Source organism: Dama dama, chromosome 24, assembly GCF_033118175.1.
Source record: "Dama dama isolate Ldn47 chromosome 24, ASM3311817v1, whole genome shotgun sequence".
Lineage (NCBI taxonomy): Eukaryota > Metazoa > Chordata > Mammalia > Artiodactyla > Cervidae > Dama > Dama dama.
In genome coordinates, this window is record NC_083704.1 from 52,878,849 (window position 1) to 52,901,968 (window position 23,120).

Sequence of the window (23,120 nt, forward strand, 5' to 3'; positions counted from 1 at the left end):
GGAGCGTCCCAACTTGAAAGGGGCAGGCCACGCACAGGCTGTCAACATGACTGCTCAGGGAGGAGGGCCCCCTCACAGCCTGTCGGGAGGGCCACTGCAGTGTTTGGCTCTGCTGAGAGACATGAACACGCAGGTGAGCGTGGCTGCCCTTGCAGTGGTCACTCCCATCGGTCTGGCTTGTTTGCAGTTGAGAGCGCCCACTTCTGGGCTTCAGCCTCATGATGTGAGAAGCAAAGCAGAGTGTGGGCAAGCTGGCTCAGTAGCTGACGTGGGTAGTGGCTTGGCAGGCACAGGTTACCGCTTACAAAGTTTTGCTGGGGGCAGGGGTTGGGGGCGGGGGGGGTGGTGACTGCTGAAGAAATAGGAAGTAAAACTGCAGGGCGGTAGGGCACACTTGTCCTTGCCAGATGCCTCACTAGAGTCCTGGAGAGGCTGCCCAGAGCTTCTGGGGCCAACCACAGTTGGTCATGACCCAGCTGTGGACAGAGGTAGGCCCAGAAGTGCCGGGGCTATAGAATATGACTGTAAAAAGTGAGTAATTTCATAGTTTATCCTATCTCTTCCTTGGGAAACATGTAGGAAATGCAGTCTAAAATGAGTTAATGGGCAGGAAAGAAGGTCTGGGAGCCTCCCCAGTGTGTTAAATAAACAAGTTTCACCATCATATTGGGGCTTAGTGGTCCTTGTCCTTTCTGGCTGCAGTTTAAGGCAGTGAGTTGCCTGGTAAGAATTAATCTCAATTGTAAACTAAAGTAAGAGTAGATGAGGGAAGAGTTAAGATAAGGCTGAGGTTATGAAATTCAACAAATACTAAGCATTTGAGCCTTGGCCAGTGCTGGATGTTAAAAAGAGGTCTTATGAGGAAGCTGAAGAACTAAACTATTCATCAAACAGCAAGCTCTCGAGCCCCAACTGACTTGTCTCCAGTCAGTAAGTCTAGCTTTATTCTAAATTTGCTATAAGCTTTATACTAAAACTACTATAATTTGCATTTTTAAAAAACCCAAAAGCATTCCCTCTGGTACCTCAATCCCAGAACTCAGCTGGCAGTGGGGACCCTCCCTTCTCCTGGGCAGTAGTTCTCTCACTGGGGCTCATCCCAAGCTGGGAACTAGGAAGGCTGCAGAGAAGACACAGTGCTGACTATAGGGAAATTTGTAAGGTGGAGCTAAGGCTAAGACTGATTTTTTTTTTTTTTTAGAAGAATGAGAAAAAGCAAAAGTGTACTATAATGCCAAGCTATACAGCAATTGACAATTCACAAGGGTTCTCTGCACATAAACATTTAATAGGGAGGTGATGGAAGCAACAAAAGGGCATTATTGAGGCATCAGTCCCTGGCTGGGGCCAGTGAGGAGCAGTCAGGAGACCCAGCTAGAGACAGGAGCAGTGATGACAGCATTCACCACTCAGCCACCTCTGGGGCTCCTTCTGCCCCTTAGTTTCTCCCCCAACTATAGCCCCTGGACCCGTGCCTCTCTTCCAGCACAGAGGGGAGCAGAGTAGGATCTCAGTGACATTCATGCATTAGAGACCTGGATCCAACCACAGGCTGTCTGCCTTTTCTGGCATCCTTGGCCAATGCACTTGGTCCAGCTGTCCCCATTTGGGAATAATGTATTGGGGCTGTTTAGGATCCTCTCTGAGGAACCTTGCATGGATTCCTAATGTAAGGTGACTCTGCTGGACGTTATTATTGACAGTAGAGTTCTTTGCCTGGCAAGGGGGAGGCCTGGGGGACCCCCTACGTTTTTCCAGCTCTGAGTGCCTTGTAGAAATGTGCACCTTGAAATGGGCTGGGGTCAGGGCTTGGTCTGGGACTGGGGCAGGCAGACCTGCTGTCGACCATGGTGGAGGGATATCCATATCGCACCTGGCCCCTTAGTGGTTCTGGGATGCGGTGTCTGAATCCTCAGTGGCTACTGTGCCCCTGGCCCTGGTGGTGCAAGGGAATCACGAACACAGAGACGTCGTCGTAGGACACCTGCCCTTCCTGTATGGGACTGTCATCCGTCCCCTGTGTGCTGCGTATCAGCATCTTGGCCAGCTCCGAGAACCTGTGGGGACCGTCCTGCAGATGTACTTTGGGGCCAGATCAAAGAGGCAAGGCCAGCCCTCAGGGATAACTCACAGTGCTGGACACTGGAGAACTCAAGCAGTGCAGTCTGACTGTGGGGCCTGGGAGGGCCACAGATTGTACCATGTGAGTATGGACCCAGAGAATTTGGGGACCCACAGTCACCCCCGGGAAACCTGAGGTAGCTCCAGTCCTGGCCAACTGTTCTTAGCCAGACTCCTCTGCAGTGTTGTCCTCTCGGTACTTCTTAATGCTGCTGCTGGTACTAACCCAGGTCCAGGCAGATCCCCAGCAACTACAGTACCTGTGTGGGTCCTCTCGGTTGCCAGGGAGGAAACTCCGCACCAGCCGTGCCACTTGCTCATTGGACAGGACATCCCAGAGCCCATCAGTTGCCATGACAACCACATCCTCCTCCTGGGGCTCCAGCTGGTCCATATTGAGCACAGTCACCTGCAAGGTAAGTCTGAGGTCTCCTCACCGCTCCCTTCCTATCTCCCGCCAACCTTGCACTGTCTGCCTTTCTGGGCAGATGGAAGTGCTGTGGCCCCCTCACCTGTGGGACAGATAGCAAGAAGGGCTTGAGCTGAATATTTGTGTCCAGGACTCTGAGTTGATGGTCTCCTAGACCCCGGGAGACAGCCAGGGTTCCCAGCAGCCGAGCCTGGAGATAATGGAGGTGTCAGGTGATAGCAAACAGCCCCAGAAAATGTACACGTAAAGCACACAGAGGTGGACTGTGACCCATGGGTGCCTGGGCTGAGGGAGAAACATCCTGTGACCTTGGAGCAGCCCCTAGGACCTCAACCAAGACCCCCCACGAGGGACAAAGGAGCTCCCACCTCTACAGGGGGCGATTCAAGAGGGATTCTCGGAGTGGCCATTCACTGACCTGCCTACCCTGTCCATGAATCAGTGGGTACTTGAGATCCGACTTCTCCACACACTTGTAGCTCCTACCAGGAGCAGACCCAGCATCAACCCAGGCCAACAGGGCCCACCTTGCCCCATGGAAGGTGACTGCCCCAGGCCACCCAGCTGAGCCTGGACCCCAGGGCTCTCCCCACAGTGTCCCCAACCCCACCTCACTCACCAGCCGCTCATGTGGTGATCCCTGAACAAGACCTTCTGCCCCAAGTCATCCCCCTTCAGTCGCCGAGGGAACTCCAGTCGGGTGAACTCACCAGCCAGAAGCTCAGGGTAGATGAAGGCCTGGGATAGGGAAGCCTTGCTCAGATCAGGCTCCCTCTGGTGGCCCAGGAGCTGGGGCTCCATCCACACCCTCCCTCCACTAAGGGTACCTACCAGCTGCTGAATCCGCTGCCGCTCAGTCTCTGGGGTGAACTCGGAGCTCAGGGGCCGTACCTCATCCCTCCGCACCAGGATGGCCCTGGATGAAGTTTTAGAGGAGAGGTCTGTGGAGCAGCCTCCATCCTTACCCATGGCCTCCCTCCTGCTGGTCCCTCCTCCAACCACCAGGGGCCAGTTGTGCCCATGCCAATCCCTTGCTCAAAGCCCCTCCATGACTGCTTAAGTCCGGCAGGGTAAAGCCCCAGCCGTCTGATCTGGTCCCTGAGGTCCCGGCCCCCTCTGGTATCTGACACATGCCCAATACACAAACAACTCAGCCAATCTTCCTCATTTCTGTCTCTCCACTTCCAGTCCCCTTTCACTGTCCCCCCACCTCTACTGCCCGTCTGCTCGCCCCACCTCGCCCACCCTCCAGGGCTCACTCACCTGCTGTCCCCAGCATTGGCCACATACAGGTTTCCCTTCAGAGACATAGCCACCAGGGCTGTGCACCCACCCACCTGGCCTGAGGCCTCCAGCTCTCGCCCGATCACCTCATCCTGGGGCAAACCAAGGCTGTGTCAGCTGCTGCTTGTACTGCCACCCTGCCACTGTCCCCAGCCCCCTCCCCCCCCCTCAGCGCACTTCCCCACCAGCAAGCATGGCAGTCCCTGCCCAAAGTCTAGCTATGACTCCAGGGTCCCTGTGGTCAGGCGATCTAAATATATCCTTGGGGAGGAATGGAAGTCATATTCTAAACAGTGAGGAAGAGAAACCAGGGACCTAAAAGGATGTGTAATGAGATAACACAGGTAAAAGCACCTAGCACATATTAATAGGTGCTGGAGAAATACGAGAGGTTATGATGACTGCTTAATAACAACCTAACCCAATTTTATCCTCTCAATCCAAAGATCCAGGGTGATCACCATTAAGTGCAGGGACACCACTCCCCCACCCACCCCAGAGTCCCTCAGGTCCCTGGGGGTAAAACCTTCCCTCCCCCAGCCAAAGGTCACACTCACACACTCCTGAAAGGCACTCTCCAGAGCCCCAATCACCAAGTCTTCTGTTCTAATGCCCTTTTCCTCCACGAACTGGGGGTCACTGGGGCAGATGCAGCGGCCGCTGAGGTGCATGGGGGGCTGAGTGGCCACCATGCCCTCTGCCACAGCCTCCAGCTGCCGGCGCAGGCAGGAGTGCAGAGTGTTGGCAGCCAGGATAGCTGCAGCTGGACCGCCATGCCCATCAAACAGTGCCCAGTAATGACCTGTCAGGAACTACAGGAAGGGCTTGGCATCAGGCTCTGCTTGGCCTCCCTAGTTGTCCCCTGGCCGAAAGTGGGCACTAGGGCAAGAACCTCAGTCTGCAGTCCTGGCCCCAGTCTTGGCCCCAGACTGTAAGAGGGACTCAGGCTCAGCTGCACTCACCTCCTCTGAGCACAAGGTCAGCCATTCCTGGTCCTCTTCAACCCCAAACTCACATCTCCGGATGCACAGCTTCCCACAGGCCGCCTGATCCTCATTGAACTCAGATTTCTCTGCGTTGATGATTCTGAGGCCAGGACGCGTGATCAGTGACGCTTTTAGGGACATACCTCTGCCCCCATGGGCACAGAGAACAGTTGAAACATAGAAGGGAGCCCTCCCTCTGGAGCAATAGCCACCGTGCTGTCCCTAACACACATCTGGACAAACAAATGCTGGTAGTTTGCAAACTGTTCAGTGATCTCACAGCAAAGGCAAAACTCAGGACTCAGCCCTTCTGGAGCTTACCTGCTGTCCTGGGCTGGGAGGTAAGGGCAAGGCTGCCTGGGGAGGTGTGAGGCTTCCTTGCCTATCGGCTGCCCCATCTCAGCCATAACCCAGGGTGAGATGTGTGTGTGTGAGGAGTGGGAGGACTCTCCAAAGCCCAGAACGCTGGACCTCTGCCCAGTGACCCTACCTCTTTTGGAAGCCTGAGGGGGTAGGCTTTTGGGCTGAGGGGACAGGTCCTTCCCGACCTGAGGTGGGATGCGGGAAGGACCAGAGGGAGTTATCCACAAGGTCGGGGGCGCAGGATCCTTCACTCAGATGAGCCTGTTTTCTCGGTCGTCAGCAAGGGACCCCGGGCGGGATCACGGGGTGGGGGACGCGGCCTCAGGCTAAGACTCGCGGGGAGAGGGGAGGTTCGGGCGGGGACCCGTTTGGGGCCAGGCACTCACTCGGCGTAGCCTGCGTTCCAGGGCAGCGAGCGGCCCCGCACCGGGCTGCGCACGGGCCGGGCGTCCGGGCGGCGCGAGGCGTCGGCGGTGCCGGAGCTGGAGCCCGAGCCGCGCAGGAAGCGGGGCCGCCGGTAGGGCACGGGGCTGGCGCGGGGCCTGGGTGGCCGCGGCGCGGGGAGCGGGCCCCTCGGCAGGAAGCGGCGCCGGAACCAGTCGGCTGACATGGCGCGTTGGCGGGGGGCTGCCCGCGGGGCGCCGGGCGGGAGGCTGGGCCGACGGCACCGCCCGCTGGTCCCGGGAGGAGGAAGCGGGCCAGGGGCGGGGCGGAGCCGGCTGCGCGGCGACGCCCCCAAACCCCAACCTCCCGGCCTCCCGGGAGGAGGCCTGTGCGCGGCCTGGGTGCCATCAAACCTACCGACAAGCCAGTGGTGTTATCAACCCCACTTTACAGGCAGGAACACTGAGCCTGCAGAGACAGAGAGGCTGGCCTCCGCTCACCCAGGAACCTGAGCAGGCCGAGGTTCACCCACCCGTGTGGGGCCCGAGCCTCTGAGAGGGAAAGTGCCTCCTCCACGCCCAGGGAGGCTTGAGGGGTCCGGGGCCTCCAGGCTGGATCAGAGTCCAAGGCAGAGACTCAGGCCTCTTCTTGCTAGCCCGGAACCTTACGCAAGGGCAAGATGGGAACAAGATGTCCTTGGAGGTGTGGCACACGTCTGACACATTGAGTAAGAGGCTCAGAGCACAGTGTTCCCTCAGGTGACCTGCGTGCCTCACCCATTTGGCCTGGCACCCTCCACTTTCAGACCGGGCTTGGTGGTCACCCTGGCCTTCCTTATCCTGAGCGTCCACTCCCACCCTCAAGGCCAAGTCTTGTAAACCCTGTGCCTCCAATCAAGATGTCCTCTCTAGACAGACAGCAGGGGCCTCACTAGAATGTTAAGTGACTGGTGGGCAAACAGAATCCTTGGTCCCCGAAAGACCAACTAGTCAGAGTTCAGACTTGTGACTAAGGGAAGTGAAAAAAAGACTTTCATCTGGGCTGGGGGCAAGATGTTGTAAGCCTCTTAACTCCTGGCTGCCTATCACCACGGGGTCTGCCGGCTGTGTCCCCCTTCACACCTGCATGTTAACACAGTGCTTTTTCACCCTCTGCCACTGAAGCCCAACTTCCTATGCAGGAGTGTTATTTCCATCTCATAACAAGGACTCTTGAGGCCCACAGAGGGGAAGTGTCCTGACACCCAAAGCTGTGCTGTTTCCACTATGACGGTGCAGCTGACTCAGAACCCCCACGGGGGATTTCTCTTCCCCTTTCCTCCTCTGGGAAGACAGGCCTGACCACTCAAAGCCCCTGAGGCCCCACAACCCAGGGCCCTGGGGAAGGGGCGGGGCGGTGGGGGGGTCGTCGCTACAGGAGCAGTCCCTACCTTTGCTTCCATGCCTAAGCCCAGCACTTGCTCACTGGTCCTTACTTCCTCCTGGAGGCCAGCCCTGCCCCACTGGGAGTTCCTCCCACCCACGGAGTATGGTTCCTGGGGCAGGGAAGCTGTGCCCAGCAAGCTGTCCCTCAAGTAACTCAGTTCCAGCTAGCCTGGAAGCTAATTTACTCCCAAGCTAAATTAGCCTGGGAGCTAATTTACTGACCCCACTTTGTGTGTCAGACCCCAAGCAAGAGAAGAGCACTATTGGAAATGAGCTGCTCACCTGTAGTGATGGGGAAGTCCTGGTGGATGGTGCTTGAATCAGCCTTCAAAGGGGAAGGGAACAAAGAGAAGGCTTTCCAAAGGACACCTGAGCTACAACCTGTCATTGGGACAAAATGCACCAGTGTGACCCAGAGTGGGGCAAACCCAATTCTATCAGTGGGGTGACCGCCTCATCCCATCAACCAATGGCTCAGAGGCTTTTAAAGTCTAAAACCAGAGGCAACAATGCAAACACAGTCTATTCCCCCCACTTACCATCTCGGACTGCCCGGGTGGATGAAGATCCTGTTCTCTTAGGTGTATTCAGAGACGCTCCTGACAGCCAGGAGTCACAGGTGGTCTGTGGCCCACCTTAACTATTTTGAGTTTTCAGAACCATGTAGAGTCCGATGGCAATCCCATCCTCCCTGTTCCAAGGGGGCCTAAGTGTTCATCCAGTGCTACCCAGGCTCCTATGGCTCCGGAGGCTCCTGGGTGCCTCTGCTCTTGTCTGGATCCCAAGACTGATTCTCTTGGTTTACTCTGTTATTTTGCATCAGCAAAGTGGTGGGTATGTCTAAGAAAGGTTGACTGGATTCTGGTCGTTTTCTGGGTCCTTTTTAAGTCTGAAGAGCTTGTATTCTGTCTTTGCTTTTCCTTTTTCTTTTTTTAATGTGTTTGACTGTGCCAGGTCTTAGTTGTACATGTGAGGTCTTCCTTGCAATCTGGGCCCCCTGCATTGGGAGCATGGAGTCTTAACCACTGGACCATCAGAGAAGGGGAGTCCCTGCCTTTGCTTTTTATTTAATATTTCGGTCCAGAATTCTTTCTGACTGCTCTGTTCATTGTTTTTTGGCTGTTACTGCTGCTGAAATCCAGTGCCCCGTCACTCCCTGGACCTTGGAATGGCGTGTATCTGCCTTTTTCTGTCTTCAAAAGCCTGCAGGCTCTTCTGTGTCTAGTGTCTGAAGCTGTAGGTGAGGTTCCTTGGGGTGGGTCTGTCTTCGTTTCTGGGTTGAGTCCTCCCTAAAGGATATGCAATTCCTCACTTTCCAGGGACACCCTTCTGCCAACTGCTCGAATGAACCCAAGCCTGCCCCCTTCTGGCCAGAGACCTCTCCTCGGCTAACTCAGCCAGCCTGAGTTAGTGGTGATGGAGGGTGGGGAAGGAACAAGCTTAGAGAAAGGAAAACTATTTTTAGGCTGCGTTTTTTTCATTCACAATGAAAATGGCTTTTGTTGAATTCAATATCTGTTCTTAACAAGATTTATTTTAGATTTAATTTAAAATATTTAATATATTTCATTATGACTCAGTTTCCTTCCCTGAAGTCAAACAATGGTACTAGTTTCTAGTGAATCCTTCCAGAGATGTCAAGGGTATTCTGTGCAAGATCATGCAAGAAAAACAAAACCATGTAAGACCAGGGACAACGAGTGCTGGAAGAATGTGGAGAAAAGGGAACTGTCATGTACTGCTGGTGGGAAGGTTAAATTGGTGCAGCCACTATGGAAAACAGTATGGTGGTTCCTCAAAAAAAATAAAAATAGAACTACTGTATGATCCAGCAACTCTACTTCTTGATATTTATCTGAAGAAAACAAAATCACTAACTTAAAAAGATATCTGCCCCACCATGTTTGTTGCAGCATTATTTACAATAGCCAAGATATGAAAAAAAAAAACCTGTGTTCATCAATGAATGAATGGGTAAAAAAAAAGTGTATCTGTATGGTGCCTCAGATGGTAAAGAACCTGCCTGCAATGCAAGAGACCCGGGTTTGATCCCTGGGCCAGGAAGATCCCCTGTGAAGGGAATGGCAACCCACTCCAGTATTCTTGCCTGGAGAATTCCATGGACAGAGGGCTATAGTCCATGGGGTCACAAAGAGTTGGAGATATATGTATGCAAATGACAGCATACTCTACACTGTATCCTGCACCTGAAGTTTTCATATAAAATACTATTATTTTTTTTGAATCAGTTCTTAAAGACCTGCCTTGTTCCTTGAGACTTTGCAGTCTCTGCAAACATGCAGACTTTATGTAGCTAGTCCCCCAATATGAACATTTACATAGTTTTCTATTTTTTGCTTTACAATTTTATGTGTGGGCATATTGGTAGGATCAGTTCCTAGTAACAGAATTGTGGCATCAAAGGCATTTATTGTTCACAGCAACACTATTCGTAACAGCCCCAAGATGGAAACAACCCAAGTATTGTGCTACAAACTATAGCACATATGCCCAATGGAATACTATCCAGCCATTAAAAAGAATGAAATGCTGATACATGATACAAGGTAAATGAACCTCCAAAACATTATATTAAGAAGCTGTACGCAAAATGTCACATATTTCATGTTTCTAAGATGGTTGGATGGCATCACTGACACAATGGACATGAGTTTGAGCAAACTCCAGGAGATAGTGAAGGACAGGGAAGCCTGGCATGCTGCAGTCCATGGGGTCACCAGAGAGTCGGACATGACTGAGCAACTAAACAACATATTAAATATCCGAAGTTAAGTAAGTCGATAGAAAAAGAGAGGAGACTGATGGTTGCCAGGGGCTGAGAGTAGGGGAGAATTGGAAGTAACTGCTTAATGAATATAGAGTTTTATTTTGGAGAGATAAATAATGTTTTGGAATTAGATAGAGGTGGTGGTTGCACAACATAGTGAATGTACTGAATTGATCACTTTAAAATGGTTAATCTTTAATGTATTATTTATTTCATTGTGCTGGACTCGGTTGTGGCATGCGAACTCTTTTTTTAAAAAATTATTTTTGGCTGCCACTGGGTCTTTGTGGCTGCGCTCAGGCTTTTACTAGTTGTGGCCAGCGGGGGCTAGTCTTCACTGCAGGCTTCCCATTGCGGTGGCTTCTCCTGTTTCAAAGCATAGACTCTAGGCGGGGGTTGGTGGTGTGGGGGTGGTGGTATTCAGTAGTTGTGGTACTCAGGCTCAGCTGCCCTGTAGCATGTGGGAATCTTCCCAGAGCAGGGATCGAACCCATGTCCCATGCGTTGGCAAGTGGATTCATTAACCGCTGAACCACCAAAGAAGTCCCTTTAGTGTTTGTTTGTTTCTTTGTTTTAATTAGTTAATTTGGCTTCACTTGAGTCTCAGTTGTAGCATGTGGGATCTTCCATTGCAGTGCATGGACTCTCTAGGTGTGGTGCACAGGCTCAGCATAAAATGGTTAATTTTATGTTATATGAATTTCACAGTTTAAAATAAAAAGGGGGAGAGGGAATACATGTAATAATTTGTAGATATTGTCCTACATGAAGGTGGCACCAATCAGCCTATTTCCCCATCCTTTGATTGTTGCAGTTTTTTAATAAAGTTTTTAATTTTTATCTAAGGGCTTTCCAGGTGGCGCTAGTGGTAAAGAATTCATTTGCCAATGCAGGAGATGCAGGAGTTGTGGGTTCCATCCCTGAGTTGGGAAGATCCCCTGGAGAAGGGAATGGCAACCCACTCCAGTATTCTTGTCTGGAAAATTCCATGGACAGAGGAGCCTGCTGGGCTACAGTCCATGGGGTCTCAAAGAGTTCGACACAACTGAACAACTGAACACACATACCTTTAATTTTTACCTATAAGTAAAAAATATACAAGCCTAGTTTGACTTTCACTTAATAGGAGAGGATAACCAACTTTTCACAGATTTGAGAGACATTATTTGCAGTTCATTTCCTATAGATAGTCTTTTTGTATCCTGTGCCCAGTCTTCTTACTGAGCCATTGGTCTTTTTCTTACTGATTTCTGAGAATTCTTTATATATAAAAGAAATCAACTCTTTATTTTGAAATGATTTTCAAGTATATTGTTTGTAGCCAGTTACAATTTTATGTTTGTGTTTTTATTTTGATTGTGGGTTTTTCTGTATAGACTTTTTCTTCCTTTTTAAAAAATTATTACAATGTTGTGTTGGTTTCTGCTATATATACAACTCGAATCAGCCATAATAGAATTTTTATTTTTAATGTAAATCAACTTTTTATTTTTTTCTCTTATGGTTTCTGGGTTTAGTAACATACCCAGGAGGACTTCTCCACTCCCCAAGATTTTACAATCTCCTCCCTTTGTTTCAGTAATTTTATATTAATTTGTGTAGTCGCTCAGTTGTGTCCAACTCTTTGTGACCCCGTGGACAGTAGCCTGCCAGGCTCCTCCATCCATGGGATTTCCCAGGTAAGATACTGGAGTGGGTTGCCATCTCCTTTTCCAGGGGATCTTCCTGAGTCACGGATCGAACCTGGGTCTTCTGTATTGCAGGCAGATTCTTTACTGCCTGAGCCACCAGGGAAATCCTTTATATTAATAGTTTACGTTAAATAAATTTTTTTTTTAATCTTTGACCCACCTGAAAAAAAACACATTCAAATAATTTCAGTGGCTGACTCTGTGTTGAGAAACATCGGCAAGAAAGGAGCAACCAACCTGTTCCTGGACACCCTTATCATCCCTGGGCTCCTCTGAGGAGCTGCGTGCAGCTTTCTCATCTTTCTGCCTGAAACCAGATCTCAGCTAGAGATGGAGTCTGTCTGGATGCCCCCCTGGTCCCTGGGCTCCTGGCTTGCATCATAGGCTCTGAAACCTAGCAGGACTGGGCCACAATCCCATGCTCTCAGGAAGTTCCTTTCTCTAGTTAAACCCTTTTCACTCAGGTGTGAGACAGTGATGGAGGTCGAGAGGGCCACTGCCCAGAAGGATTTCTCATCCTTTGTCCTAATCTCTTGAGTAAAGGAAACTTAGATTCTTGGGGAACACTCACTGCCTTGTGACTTGGATCAAATCACTTTATTTCTCCAAACCTCAGATTCTAAATCTGTAAGGAGACAGTAACACCTACCCTGTAGGACTATTGTGAGTATTAAGTAAATGTGCCCTGCCATAGTAACTGTGCAACACACAGACTCATAGTTCATTCAGACTTTTTTTTTTTTGCAAATATTATTGGGGACCCACTAATCCTGGGCACTGTTGGGAATAGAGCAATGTTGGGGATAGAGCAGGGGCAAAAACTTAACGACTGGTGGGAGGAAGACAATAAAGAAATAAACAAGTAAATGTTAGGTATTAGGTAGTGATAAAAACAAAGAGAATGATGCAGGGTGGGGCCAACCAGGTAGCAGGGGAGACCTTGATGTTAAGACAGCCTTGTAGTTCATCTAGTGATGGTACATTTTAATAGGGAACAGAACCGTATTATTTTTTTTTTTATTAATCTGTTTTCTTGGTTAATTCCTGTTTCCAAGAGGTTGAGGTTCTTATGGTTCTGTGGAATAGCCAAGTGCTCTTGTGGAGGTGGGCAGGTCTGAGAGCTGATATAACAAGTCTTGGTGCTGCTGGCCTCATCTGGGCTGTGACAGATCTCGGAGCTGGGGGCACTTGCCTATGAACTGTTCTCCCAAGGGATGGTTTCAGTGTCACACGTGGTTTTTATTTTCCATAATAAGTGCTGAAGTGGTCATGGTGAGCTCACTACACAGGCCCAGGTCTCAGGGTGTGCACAGGAAGATGGATAAGAAAAAACCTTTCGGTTTTGTGTGTGCTGGAGAAACCCAGGGTGTAGGGTACACAGAGGGCTCAATGCTGCCTATTTAGGGTGGGGTAGGGACAGGGCAACCCACTCCAGTGTTCTTGCCTGGAGAATCCCAGGGATGGGGGAGCCTGGTGGGCTGCCGTCTATGGGGTTGCACAGAGTCGGACACGACTGAAGCGACTTAGCAGCAGCAGCAGCAGGGACAGGGAGCAAGGAGCTCAAGCTGAGGCCTGATACCAGGCAGGCCACATAGTCCATCACCAACTCTCAGCAACCCCAGCCCCCAAAGCCTTGCTAACCTTCCCAACCAAAGTCCCAATACAGGCTCTGACTGGACAGACTGTCCAATCATGTGCTCACCCTGACTCAATCACAGTGGCCTGGAAGATACAGTCTGTTGGTAACCAGCAGGCAGGGGCTGATGCCAGAGAAAGCAACGCTCCTGGCTATGGAGTCAGAAGTTGATTAGGAGTTGGGAAATTTCTCAAACTCACCAAGCTCGGACCCTCTTTGCACATGCAATTTCCTCTTCTCGGAAAACTTTCCCCTTGCTCTACCAGGCTTTCCTCCAGGTCTCCACTCAAATTTCACCTCCTCCTGAGGGTCCCGTACTCTCTGCACAGGGTGCTCACTGCCCCAGACTCTCTTCATTTGCTGACTGCCCAGTAGAAGGTCTGTCTGGGCTCCCACTGCTAGGGCAGGACCGGCGGGTCGAGACGCCTGGAGGCCAGGCCCCACAGGAGGTGCTCAAGAGACGTCTCAGGGGAAAGGGATGCCACTCAAACACACGCCTCCACCCCCTTCAAGGCCACAAATTGGGGTAAGCGCGGATCCCCCACCTGCAAACCCACCTGGCTGGGACTCACGGGCACGCCCCAGCTCCAGGCCACTCGGATCAGGGTGCACAGACACACACGCTCAGCCACACGCTGGACCTGTTTTCGGTTACAGACGGCACGCGCAAGCGCGCGTACAATCCGATCCGTTCCCAGTCTTAGGCCCACCCGGAACCAAGCTCCCACTATGCGCACGCGCGGCCCGGAGTCCCCGCCCCTCGCCCGTCATGGGCGAGGCGCTCTGGGGGCGGGTCCTGCGGCACCGCCCGGGAAGCTGCGCGAGTCTGGGCGGTCGCCACTACATCCTCCTCCTTCCTCTCCTTCGAGTGCAAGCGAGCCAAGCCGGGCCGGGGCCAAGCCGAGGCTCCGAGGGCGCGGGCGGAGCGGGTCACGGAGTCATGGCGCATCAGACCGGCATCCACGGTGAGGACGGATGGCGAACGGACAGGGGGCCGAGGGTCTCTGCTCGCGGCTGTGGCCCCTCCCTGGCCGTCGGGCCCCTCTTTCCTCTCCCGGCACCAGCCTGGGGAAGCTTCCTGTTCTTTTTTGCAGCCGCGGGTCGCCTGGGGTGGTCATTTCTTGGTGGGATGCGGACTTACTGTGCATAGTTGAGGGTGGGTGTACATGTAGGGCACGCAGCTGGGGTGGGAGCGTCTGTGTTCCCATCTGGGGGTGGATGTGCCTGTGTGTGCCCCATCTATTAGCACGCAGGGGTGGGTGTACCCGGATGTTCACATCTGAGGGAGTGTGCACGCATGTGCACTTGTCTTGTGGGTACAGCCCTATGTGTGCACATCTGGATCTGACTGTGTACATCGAGTGCACATGCACTAATGGCTGATTGGACACTGTCAGCTGGAAGCATCTTCAGATGATGATGGAATCATCATGATCAGTGTTTCGTGACTGTGTGCACATGTCTGGGGGTGTCTGTGTGCATGTGCACAATCTGGGTGCCTTTCAGTGTTCATTCGATTCAATGGATGCACGGTATGACTCCTATTGGCTGTGTCTGTGTGAGGAGGGGGTCCTGACCTTTTGGCTCCTCCCAAGACCCTCACAAACTAGGCTGGGAAAAACTTGGGACAGGTATTTTCTAAGTGGGGACGTGGAGAATCACCAGTCTGACCTTGACCTCTGATCTCCCTGCCATTTTCCACTCTGATCTCCTGAGTCTGCCCTAGTCAGGGTTGGAAGGTCCCAGTTCCAGGCTGGAGGCAAGGGAGAAGGTTCTGACCTAGAGATTCGAGGCCAGGTCCCCCACTCCAGAGCCCAGAGCATCCTCCTCCTCCCGCAAGGGTCCGATTCCTCCTTCCACAGGACAGGGAAGAAGCAGCGGCCAGGAGCCAGGTGTCCTGACCCTATCTGTACCTCAGTGTCCCCCTGTGTCCCTGGCCTGGGAGGGCTGCCTGGCCTGTGGGGAAGGCCCAGGCCGCTTGCCCATATAGCCCGGTGGTTTGGCCCTCAGCCATTCCTCTCACCACACCAGGATGCCCTGCCCTGGGCCATCACCATCGACCAGCCTGACCACCTGGATCCCTGCTTGCGGTTGTGGCCACTTGGTGGCTGGCCCTGACAGGTTTCCCTGGCCACACCCCACAGGACCAGAGAAAGCAGGAGCCTGGGTCTGGGCCAGGGTTCTCCAAGAAGAGCTGGAGGGGCGGCTTCATGACTCAGCCCCACGGAAGGGAACAACCCCTCCCCAGACCTGCCCCTTCCTTCCCCTTTGTCTGATCATTGCTGCTGCCTCCAACTGGGAGGGGATTAGAGGTTAGGGCTCTACCGCCCCATGCTGGGCTGACTGGTCCGGTGGCCTGGGCCCTCGGGCACTCCCTCATTTCCCTTATACTGAGATGAGCCTGCCTACGGAAATCTGGCAGCCCTCCTTCAGCCTGGGAGCAGTCCACCCCTCCCCATTTCTGGCCTGGGGAGGTGGCAGGAGAGATCACCCTAGATGCCTGGGTACCAGTCCCGATCTACTGCCTCACAGCAGGGCAGGAGAGGGCTGTAACCTGAGGCTGACTGGGAGAGGGTGGGAGGAAAGGCAGCAGGGGTGCAGGTCGGGGGCATGAATCTTTGATGATAGAGGCTCAGGTGTCCCAGGCCTGGCCTCTGGATTATTGATGGTGGCTGAGGAGACATGGAGGGCGATGTGTCTTCCGCTACTGGGGTGTCACTTTGTCCTGGTAACACTAGAAGGGGTGTGTCAGGCTCTCCCTTGGGGGAGGTCTGAGCAGGTAATAGCCTGCCCTGCTGTCATTGCACTAATAAAAATGAATAATTGTTATTAGGACAGGCTCTAATGCTGTGGGAGGTATTACCTCTATGTTACAGAGGAGTTTGAGGTTCAGTGAGGTCAGAGGTCATACACATCTGGTGGAACCTCAGGCCTGGGGTCCACTGAGGGCAGATCTACCCTGGCTCAGTGGGGCTATGTCTCCAGACCATGCCGCTGTCAACCCCAAGGGCCTGCCCGGCTTAGCTGCATTCCGCCCACCCCGCGGCCTTGGAGGGTGGTACACAGCACCGCCCTATGAATCATGCTCACGGTCACCCTATGTGATGGGCACCTGAGGACATGACCAGAGTTTGTTTTCCTAAAGGCCCCCCCGCACCCACCCTCGAGCTGCCAGTCTGGGCCCTATAAATATTCTGTGACCTCACCCCTCCAGCTGTGTTCCTACACAATTCTCCTGACCCCTGGGCAGCCCCAAGGTCATGCTGGCCTGGCCCTGTGCAGCCCCCTCTGGAGACCCAAGTAGATCCTTCCCAACCTGGACCTTGGCTTCCCCGTCTGAACCACCAGTGGATCTGTGACTTCCACATTTCCCTAGCTCTGACCATGATCCTCTCCTCTGCAGCTGTGTTCCTGGTCATTGGCTGTCACCTTTTGGCTCTGTGGCTCAGGGACCACAGTCAGGGTCTGTTTTGGAGAGTCCCTGAGAGTCACTCCTCTTCCTGGCTGCCTGGGGGTGGAGGTTTATCACCCCCTGGCAGGATTGAGCTGGGGCTGGCCTGGCTCTTCAGGGCCTCCCAGGGTTAGGCAGCCTGGCTGGGGGAATGGGGCTGGGCACGTGTGTGTGTATGTGTGTGTGTGTGTGTGTGTGTGTGTGTGTGCACACAGCAGTGTGTACCTTTGTGTTTCTGTGTACAGCCACTTGCCTGTACACATATCTTAGCCATGCTCTTCATTTGCCTGTATCTGAATTAATTAGCAACCTGGGGACTGTATCCTTGTGTGTGTGTGTGTGTGTGTGTGTGTGTGTGAATAGACTGGTCAATGCATGTTGGGGGCTCCTGTAATTTTGTCTGTGGATATGAGGATGCTGGGGGTGTCCCAGGCTAGCCCTGTGCTGGGCCTTCTTGGGGGTGCAGGGAACAGGTGGGAGCTGTTCATTGTGGCTGGCTTGGCCTATCCCATTCCCGGGTGGGCTGTCTCATCTCCATGTGCCCTGTCAACAGAGCCGTCCCAGCCAGCAGGCTGCCTGCCTGCCACCTCTGCTGGCTAAATTTGGGAGCTTGCGTTCGGCGGCCGTCTCAGGTTCCCAGTCACATGGGGGGCCGTATTTAATCTGGCTCCCAGCTCCGCCACCAGACCCCCAGGACAGAGCAAGCCCCGAGCGTGTCCCTGCCCACACTGTTCCCCGTGCCTGCTCAGCCCCCACCATGTTTCTTGTTCTCGTAGCCACCGAAGAGCTGCAGGAGTTCTTTGCCAAGGCGCGGGCTGGCTCTGTGCGACTCATCAAAGTTGTCATTGAGGACGGTGAGTGCTTCTTGTGGGTGAGGGGACAGGCTGGCAGCTGGACCCTACTGCTTCTCTGGGAGGTGGGGAAACGTTGGCCTTCAGCCCCCTAAGGACCTCAGTCTCCCATCTGGAAATGAGAGGTGCCTTGTAGGACAGCCTCAGAGGTGGGCATGGTCCTTATGCCTGTCACACAGGAGCTGGGGACATAGCAGAGAGAGCCCTGCCCAAGGGTCCTGCCGAGCCTTTCCAGAGGCTCAGGAGTCATCTGCTGGCCTAGTCAGGGGGCTGGGCTGGGCAGGGCGCGGTAAGGCAGGGTCGCAGGGGATAAGTAAGGCCAGGCACTGCCCTCGGTGTCTAGTGCCATTCACCTCCCTGGGTGGTCGACAGGCCTGGGCTCACTTGGCCACTGGCTGGGGAAGATTCCTAAGGAGAAGCCATGGCCCTACCCAGGGTAAGTGCCCTTGCTATGGGGAGAAGGGACTTGTGTCGGTCTCTTTAAGAGCAGGACCAAGGAATTCCAGGTTTGGCTGGGCCGTGACTTGAACCCGGGGCACCTGAGGCTTCCATAAGGGGTGATGCTAGAGGTATAGGGCTTGGGGTGTGAGTGAGCTTGAGCTGAGGCCTAAAGTGGGAAGGGCATTTGGGGAGGCAGAGGATTAGACTGAGGCTTGGGGAGCTCTGGGTAGAGAAGTCCTGGGATACAGGACTGTCCCTGGAGGTGAGGGGTACAGACTGCAGAACTGGGAATGGGCCAGGCCCCCACAAATCCCTCCAGCCCTTCTTGGTAGCCATGCGATAGTGGGCCCTCTGGGTGCCTCCTGAATGGGCTTGGTGCCCAGCTGACTTTTCACATGCTGAATTGGGTCAAAGCTGGGTCTGCCCAGACCGAGAATTCACCCAGGCTTTAGAGCTAGAGCTCTGCTGGACGATGTCCAGGGTCCCCAAATTCAGATGCCCTCAGAGGCCGGGTCAGGGATATTGGGGTAGGTCAGCCCCCTGCACCCCTCCAAAGAGATGAACTCATGGCCCAGACCTCAGCCTTCCCTGTCACCTCCCAGACAGAATATCCCTGAGGTGTTGAGCAGGAGGAGTCTCCTGGTGGGCCTTTATCTGCATTCTGCTCTTGGGCACCTGGGAACCCCAGAGGGTCCATGCCTCCTGACCGGCAGCCTAGCTGAGTGTGGCTTGATCTTCCTGATTTTTCTAGAAAAGCCAGGAATTCCACTTGTTACATCAGACTTTCCCGTTTGAAAAATGTTGGCAACAAATTAAACAATTTTGGCAGTGCTGTTGCCCAGCCGCTGCCCGCCCCCCCACTTTCCCCGACCTTGGTCAGCCCGTGACTGCTGGTTTTCAGCCTTGATCTATCTGAGTTCTGGGAGGATAAGTGAGGAGGCCAAGGCCAGAGGGAGGTGGATGGGCTGGTAGGCCCGGCTTGTAGCCAGCCGGATAGCCAGCCCTTTGCCTCCATCAGGAGGGCTTGGTGCTCAGGTGCCAGTATCCTCTGGCTAGGTGGTAGTTGTCCACTTACCCCAGTTCTTCCTCCAGCCTGGGCCTGTGCACACATGGGCTGGTATTTGGTGCCACACTGAGACCCCTGGTGGGGGTTGGTGGGTCGAGTGTGTGTCCATTCAGACACTCTGTGCCAGCCAGGAAGGCGGCAGGACTGGTCAGCCCTAGGTATTAAGAGGTTGGCTGCTTTTGATTGGTTACTTTTGGGGAAGGGGACTACCGCTGGTGAGGGCAGCAGGGTACCTGTTTCTGCAGTACCTGGTGGGAGCCCCTGTCTACCTCTTTCCCACAAGCCTTTTTGCCTGCAGATCCCTGTGGCCTGAGGCTGTGACGGTACTTCCAGCAGCATGTTCATTCTGAGAAGGGTGTGCCGGGTGGTCTGCTGGAGCCCCAGGCTGAGGGAGCAGGGGGCCGGAGATGGCACAGTAGGGCCATCCACTGAGTATATTCCAGGGGGGTGAGGGGTGTGGGTGTCTGTAAAGGGCCGCGTTGTTGGTGGCTGTGGGTACACGGCTGCGTGTCTTGGTGCGGTTGTCTGTGTTGGGTCATCTGTTGGCATGTTCTTAAGGCCACACATGCGTGTGTGTGTGTGTGTGTGTATAGAGGGAGCAGCCTCGGGCTGGCAGCTCTGTGCCCTCATTCATTCATTCACTCACACACTGATTGAGTCACAGACAGGCTTCGGGGAAGGCAGGGAGGGTGGTCAGTGGGTCTGAGTCACCTCCAGGGCCCGAGGCCCACGGTGAGAGGTGGCTGTGGGACATGGCTTCTCCTTGGCTCACCTGGCCTCTGCCCCCAGAACAGCTTGTGCTGGGCGCCTTTCGGGAGCTGGTGGGCCGCTGGGACCAGGACTATGACGGGGCCGTGCTGCCGCTGCTGGATGCCCAACAGCCTTGCTACCTGCTCTACCGCTTGGACTCGCAGAATGCCCAAGGCTTCGAGTGGCTCTTCCTCGCCTGGTCACCTGATAATTCCCCCGTGAGTCCTTGGAACCCCTGCCCAGCCTCAGGATCAGAGGAAGGGGGAAGCTGGGTCCGATCGAGATAACATGGTGCTGCCGTGGGGAGTCTAAAGGGGGAGACGTCAGATCCTGCTCTAGGGAGTATGAGTGAGGGACAAGATCCTGCACTTGGAACCGGGGTCTCTGAGAGGCAAAGGTTGTCCTGGGTGAGGGCTCCCTCTGCTGTCTAGACTACCCTACTACAGCCTTACCTTCCTGCTGCGCCCTCTGCTGGGTGCGTGGGCACAGTGAGGGGCCCTGGTCCCCACCCAGAGGCTCCTGCCTGCTCCTGGACAGGCAGCCCTGCCTGAAGAGAGGTCTCATGGCTTGGCCCCTGCCCTTCAGGTGCGGCTGAAGATGCTGTATGCAGCCACACGGGCCACAGTGAAGAAGGAGTTTGGAGGCGGCCACATCAAGGATGAGCTGTTCGGGACTGTGAAGGTAGCTGCACCCCCCACCCCATCACCCCAGACCGGGACCCCACCAGACTGGGGTCATGGGCCCACAGAAGGTGGGGTGTTATGCAGGGTTACAGAGCAAGTGGGTACCAGGGGATGAGTAGGGAGGGTTGGGAGAGTCCTCGGTCTGCAAGCTGGGGTGCTCAGTGGGCTTCTGCCAGCCCACCCTAAGTTGCTCACTTATGCCTCTGCATCCACTGGCCAGGATGATCTCTCCTTTGCCGGGTACCAGAAGCACCTGTCATCCTGTGCGGCGCCTGCCCCGCTGACCTCAGCTGAAAGAGAACTCCAGCAGATCCGTATTAACGAGGTGGGCGCGCTGGACAGGGCGGGCAGAAGTCCTGGCCCAAGGCTTCCAGGTCAAGTCAGGCCCCGCTGGCTGAGCCTGCACTCCCCAAGTGGGCTACCCCCTGGTTTGGGCAGGTGAGGGCCTCGCTCACTGTTCACCTTTCCCCAGGTGAAGACAGAGATCAGCGTGGAGAGCAAACACCAGACCTTGCAGGGCCTGGCCTTCCCTCTGCAGCCGCAGGCCCAACGGGCACTTCAGCAGCTCAGACAGAAGACGATCAACTACATCCAGCTGGTGGGTGCCTGTTCCTTGCCCCAGGTGCACACTTGGGGTACACTGTACCCCACCTGCTCCTGCTCCCACGCATGAGCTCACTTCAGCTCACCCTTGTACCCATGGGAACAGGCTGTCCCCATGCCTACCTGTTTCCTATAGTCACGGTGTATAGTGGCTGCAGTCTGTTCCCTGCCCAGCCCAGGCCCCACTCACCCACAGGGATGCCTGACACACTCTCCCTCATTCCACCCAGTGTGCACACATCACCCTTGGTTCACCCCTCAGCCCTGAACCCCCTCCTGTCCCAGACTCCCCCTGCAGCCCCCTGATCACCCCCCTTTCCCTAGCCAGTGCCTCCGTGGTCCAGCCTTCCGCCTTTCAAACAGAGTGGCTCTTCCAACCATGAGGATGGGCTGGCCCAAGGATGCTGCCTCCCTGAGGTCAGGGCCTTTGCCCCTGACCTGTCCATCGTCCTTGGTGCGACTTCCTTCTCTAGCAGAGTGTTTAAAGGGGCAGAGTTAGGCCTGGGCTCAGGAGTGGCCTCTTCAGAGGGACCTGCATAGCAGAGTGGGGGTGGGGAGCCCTGGGAGAGGAGCTGACAGCGGCTTCCCACCTCAGGGAATTCTTGTTGGGGAGGGTGGGCCTGGGCCCTCACCCGCACAGTGCCCTCACATCTCCCCTTGCCCCTCGGCAGAAGCTGGACCTGGAGCGGGAGACCATCGAGCTGGTGCACACGGAGCCGACGGATGTGGCCCAGCTGCCGTCCCGAGTGCCCCGAGACGCTGCCCGCTACCACTTTTTCCTCTACAAGCACACCCACGAGGGTGACCCCCTGGAGTCTGTGGGTGAGTGGCCATGGCGGGGCTCGCACTGCTCAAGTGGCTGGGCAGGAGCCACACTGGCCCACGACCGGGCGGGCAGCCTGCAGGGGCTGTGGGGGCGGCAGGAGCACCAGGCCTGCGTCAGCTCACCTCCGCGTCCCCCGCAGTGTTCATCTACTCCATGCCCGGCTACAAGTGCAGCATCAAGGAGCGCATGCTCTACTCCAGCTGCAAGAGCCGCCTCCTTGACTCCGTGGAGCAGGACTTCCAGCTCGAGATCGCCAAGAAGGTGGGTGCTGTTCCCGTGGGCCCTGCCACCAGCCCCTACGTGGGCCGTCAGGGTCCTGAGACAATGGCAGAGCAGGGGGCATCGTTGCCCTGTTGGATGGAGGGGGAGACTGAGGCCCAAGGGGTCGTGTGTGTCGCTGGTGGCCTGGACAAGCCCCAACTGTGACATCCGTGTCTCTCCTTTCCCTGAGTATGGAAGGCAGGTGGGAGGTGACAAGGTCTCCCACCAGCAGGCCCCCAGCTCTGTGCTCCTGGGGGTGGCATTTCATGTGGGTATCTGGGAGGAGACCCCAGGGTTGGAGTGCAAGAGATCCATGGGATGCCCCGGGAGTGGGGGTGACCGAGGGTGGTGTGTGTCAGGGCCCGGCACCCTCGGAGTGACCAACTGTGCCTTGCCCCGCACAGATCGAGATTGGTGATGGGGCGGAGCTGACGGCTGACTTCCTCTACGACGAGGTGCACCCCAAGCAGCACCTCGCCAAGCGGGCCTTTGCCAAGCCCAGGGGCCCTGAGGGCAAGCGGGGTCACAAGCGCCTCATCCGTGGCCCGGGCGAGAATGGGGACGACAGCTAGGTGGCGGGACCTGAGCCCTGCTGGCGTATGAAACTATGGGGCTGCCCCCACCCCCACGGCCACCTCCCTCCTTGCAGCCGGGCTCTGGGGTGGGGGTTGCCTCCTATGGGTAGGAGGGCTGGTAACTGAACATCCTTGCAGCTTCCGAGGGCCACTGGGCTGGCATTTTGTGACCCTCCCCCACTGCTGTCCCTGCCTCTCATCCCTGTGCCCAGGGTATCTGGGGACCCTGCTCGGCTGGTTCAAGAGGCTGGCTGTGGGGCCTGGTGTGAACCAAGCCCCCAGGGGAACTAAGACTAGGGCCCCAGCATGGCCCAGAACCCTTCGGCCACAAGGGGTGAGGTCATTCGGGGCTAGGGCAGGGGGTCACCGCAGGACGAGATGGTTGAATGCTGTATTTTTTAAAGAATAAAATATTTTTAAATCAACAGCTGAGTTTGGCCCTGAGGGACCACCTCTGGCCCCGGGTATGGGGAGGCCCTGGGCATAGACCTGCCTGCCCCACCCCC

The 23,120-nt window shown here is 55.0% G+C and overlaps 2 protein-coding genes and 1 long non-coding RNA gene across 3 annotated transcripts; 1 reads left to right on the plus strand and 2 right to left on the minus strand.

Moving 5' to 3' along the window:
• Positions 1-1,267: 1,267 nt before the first annotated feature.
• PPM1M (protein phosphatase, Mg2+/Mn2+ dependent 1M) lies at positions 1,268-5,809 on the minus strand. Its single transcript, XM_061128447.1, has 10 exons — positions 5,571-5,809; positions 4,798-4,921; positions 4,393-4,647; positions 3,815-3,927; positions 3,383-3,467; positions 3,171-3,289; positions 2,970-3,033; positions 2,634-2,741; positions 2,382-2,530; positions 1,268-2,057 (listed from the first exon to the last, which is right to left on the minus strand). The coding sequence occupies exons 1-10, from the start codon at positions 5,792-5,794 to the stop codon at positions 1,913-1,915; spliced, it is 1,386 nt and encodes a 461-aa protein (XP_060984430.1). The 5' UTR covers positions 5,795-5,809; the 3' UTR covers positions 1,268-1,912.
• Positions 5,810-11,235: 5,426 nt separating this feature from the next.
• Positions 11,236-13,813, minus strand: LOC133045870 (uncharacterized). The gene is made up of 2 exons (XR_009690368.1): positions 13,308-13,813; positions 11,236-11,631 (listed from the first exon to the last, which is right to left on the minus strand). It is a non-coding gene; the product is annotated as an uncharacterized LOC133045870 (long non-coding RNA).
• A 99-nt stretch (positions 13,814-13,912) lies between these two features.
• TWF2 (twinfilin actin binding protein 2) lies at positions 13,913-23,039 on the plus strand. Its single transcript, XM_061128448.1, has 9 exons — positions 13,913-14,072; positions 17,335-17,412; positions 19,706-19,884; positions 20,252-20,347; positions 20,570-20,674; positions 20,822-20,947; positions 21,624-21,774; positions 21,918-22,039; positions 22,444-23,039. The coding sequence occupies exons 1-9, from the start codon at positions 14,048-14,050 to the stop codon at positions 22,609-22,611; spliced, it is 1,050 nt and encodes a 349-aa protein (XP_060984431.1). The 5' UTR covers positions 13,913-14,047; the 3' UTR covers positions 22,612-23,039.
• The last annotated feature ends 81 nt before the right edge of the window (positions 23,040-23,120 follow it).

Bases quoted from the DNA above. Each gene is read 5' to 3' on its own strand.
- PPM1M (XM_061128447.1), bottom strand. From the start codon at position 5,794: ATGTCAGCCGACTGGTTCCGGCGCCGCTTCCTGCCGAGGGGCCCGCTC. The intron at 4,922-5,570 runs GTGAGTGCCTGG...TCCTGGCCTCAG, and splicing joins TGGAACGCAGGCTACGCCGA to AATCATCAACGCAGAGAAAT. The intron at 2,531-2,633 runs GTGAGGGGGCCA...CTTACCTTGCAG, and splicing joins TCTTGCTATCTGTCCCACAG to GTGACTGTGCTCAATATGGA.
- TWF2 (XM_061128448.1), top strand. From the start codon at position 14,048: ATGGCGCATCAGACCGGCATCCACG. The intron at 20,675-20,821 runs GTGGGCGCGCTG...ACCTTTCCCCAG, and splicing joins AGCAGATCCGTATTAACGAG to GTGAAGACAGAGATCAGCGT. The intron at 22,040-22,443 runs GTGGGTGCTGTT...TGCCCCGCACAG, and splicing joins AGCTCGAGATCGCCAAGAAG to ATCGAGATTGGTGATGGGGC.